This window comes from Anser anser, assembly GCF_964211835.1.
Source record: "Anser anser genome assembly, chromosome: 29".
Lineage (NCBI taxonomy): Eukaryota > Metazoa > Chordata > Aves > Anseriformes > Anatidae > Anser > Anser anser.
The window spans coordinates 467297-468516 of record NC_139750.1 but is presented as its reverse complement, the minus strand read 5'-3'; the positions used below and the strand labels follow the sequence as shown (position 1 = coordinate 468516).

The window sequence follows — 1220 nt, the reverse complement described above, 5'->3', positions numbered from 1 at the left end:
CAAGTCCCCCTGCAGCTCCACCACAGGTCTCCAAGAAAGCATCCCAGGCAAACTCGTCACTGCAGGAGCCATCCTTTTATATGTCCTTTAAATGAACCTTGTTTACACCAAGTCTCAGAGTCACATGAAACATTAGATAGAGAAATCGAAGGGGAAGAAACAGGATTTTTTCATAGACAAAATATATCACAATTTAAGTAAAGCAAAAAGAAAATGAAAATGCACACGAAATACGCCTTCGCCTTTACTAAGTTATTTTATGAGTGATATGCAGAAGACAGGCAGTTTACTGCTTCTGAAAAACATCCCATCATCACTTTCCACACTGCATTCTTCAGCTCCTGGTTCCTCATGCTGTAGATGAGGGGGTTCACTGTTGGAGGCATCACCGAGTACAGAACTGCCAGCAAAAGATTCAGGGATGAGGAGGACATGGAGGGGGGCTTCAGGTAGGAAAATATTGCAGTGGTGATGAACAGGGAGACAACAGCCAGGTGAGGGAGGCACGTGGAAAAGGCTTTGTGCCGGCCCTGCTCCGAGGGGATCCTCAGCACTGCCCTGAAGATCTGCACATAGGACAGCACAAGGAAAACAAAACATGCAAATAATAAACAGGCACTAACCACAACAAGACCAACTTCTCTGAGGAAGGTATCTGAGCAGGAGAGCTTGAGGATCTGGGGAATTTCACAGAAGAACTGGTCCAGGGCATTGCCTTGGCAGAGGGGGAGGGAAAAGGTATTGGCCGTGTGCAGCACAGCATAGAGAAAAGTACTGCCCCAGACAGCTGCTGCCATCTGGGCACAAGTTCTGCTGTCCATTATTGTCCCATAGTGCAGGGGTTTGCAGATGGCAATGTAGCGGTCATAGGCCATGATGGTGAGAAGACAAAACTCTGCTGTGAGAAAGAGAATAAAGAAAAAGACCTGGGTAGCACAGCCTGCATAGGAAATGGCCATAGTGTCCCAAAGGGAGTTGGTCATGGCTTTGGGGACAGTGGTTGTAATAGTGCCCAGGTCGAGGAGGGCGAGGTTGAGGAGGAAGAAGTACATGGGGGTGTGGAGGCGGTGGTCACAGGCTATGGCTGTGAGGATGAGGCCGTTGCCCAGGAGGGCAGCCAGGTAGATGGCCAGGAAGAGCCCAAAGTGCAGGAGCTGCAGCTCGCGTGTGTCTGCGAATGGCAGGAGGAGGAATTCTGTGGGGAAGCTGCTGTTGAACAT

General features: G+C 49.6%; 1 protein-coding gene across 1 annotated transcript; it reads right to left on the bottom strand.

Annotated features, from left to right (window-relative positions):
* Positions 1-257: 257 nt before the first annotated feature.
* Positions 258-1220, bottom strand: LOC310887724 (olfactory receptor 14A16-like; the record flags this gene model as incomplete). The annotated part of the gene is made up of 1 exon (XM_083813899.1): positions 258-1220. The coding sequence occupies one exon, from the start codon at positions 1218-1220 to the stop codon at positions 258-260; it is 963 nt and encodes a 320-aa protein (XP_083670025.1).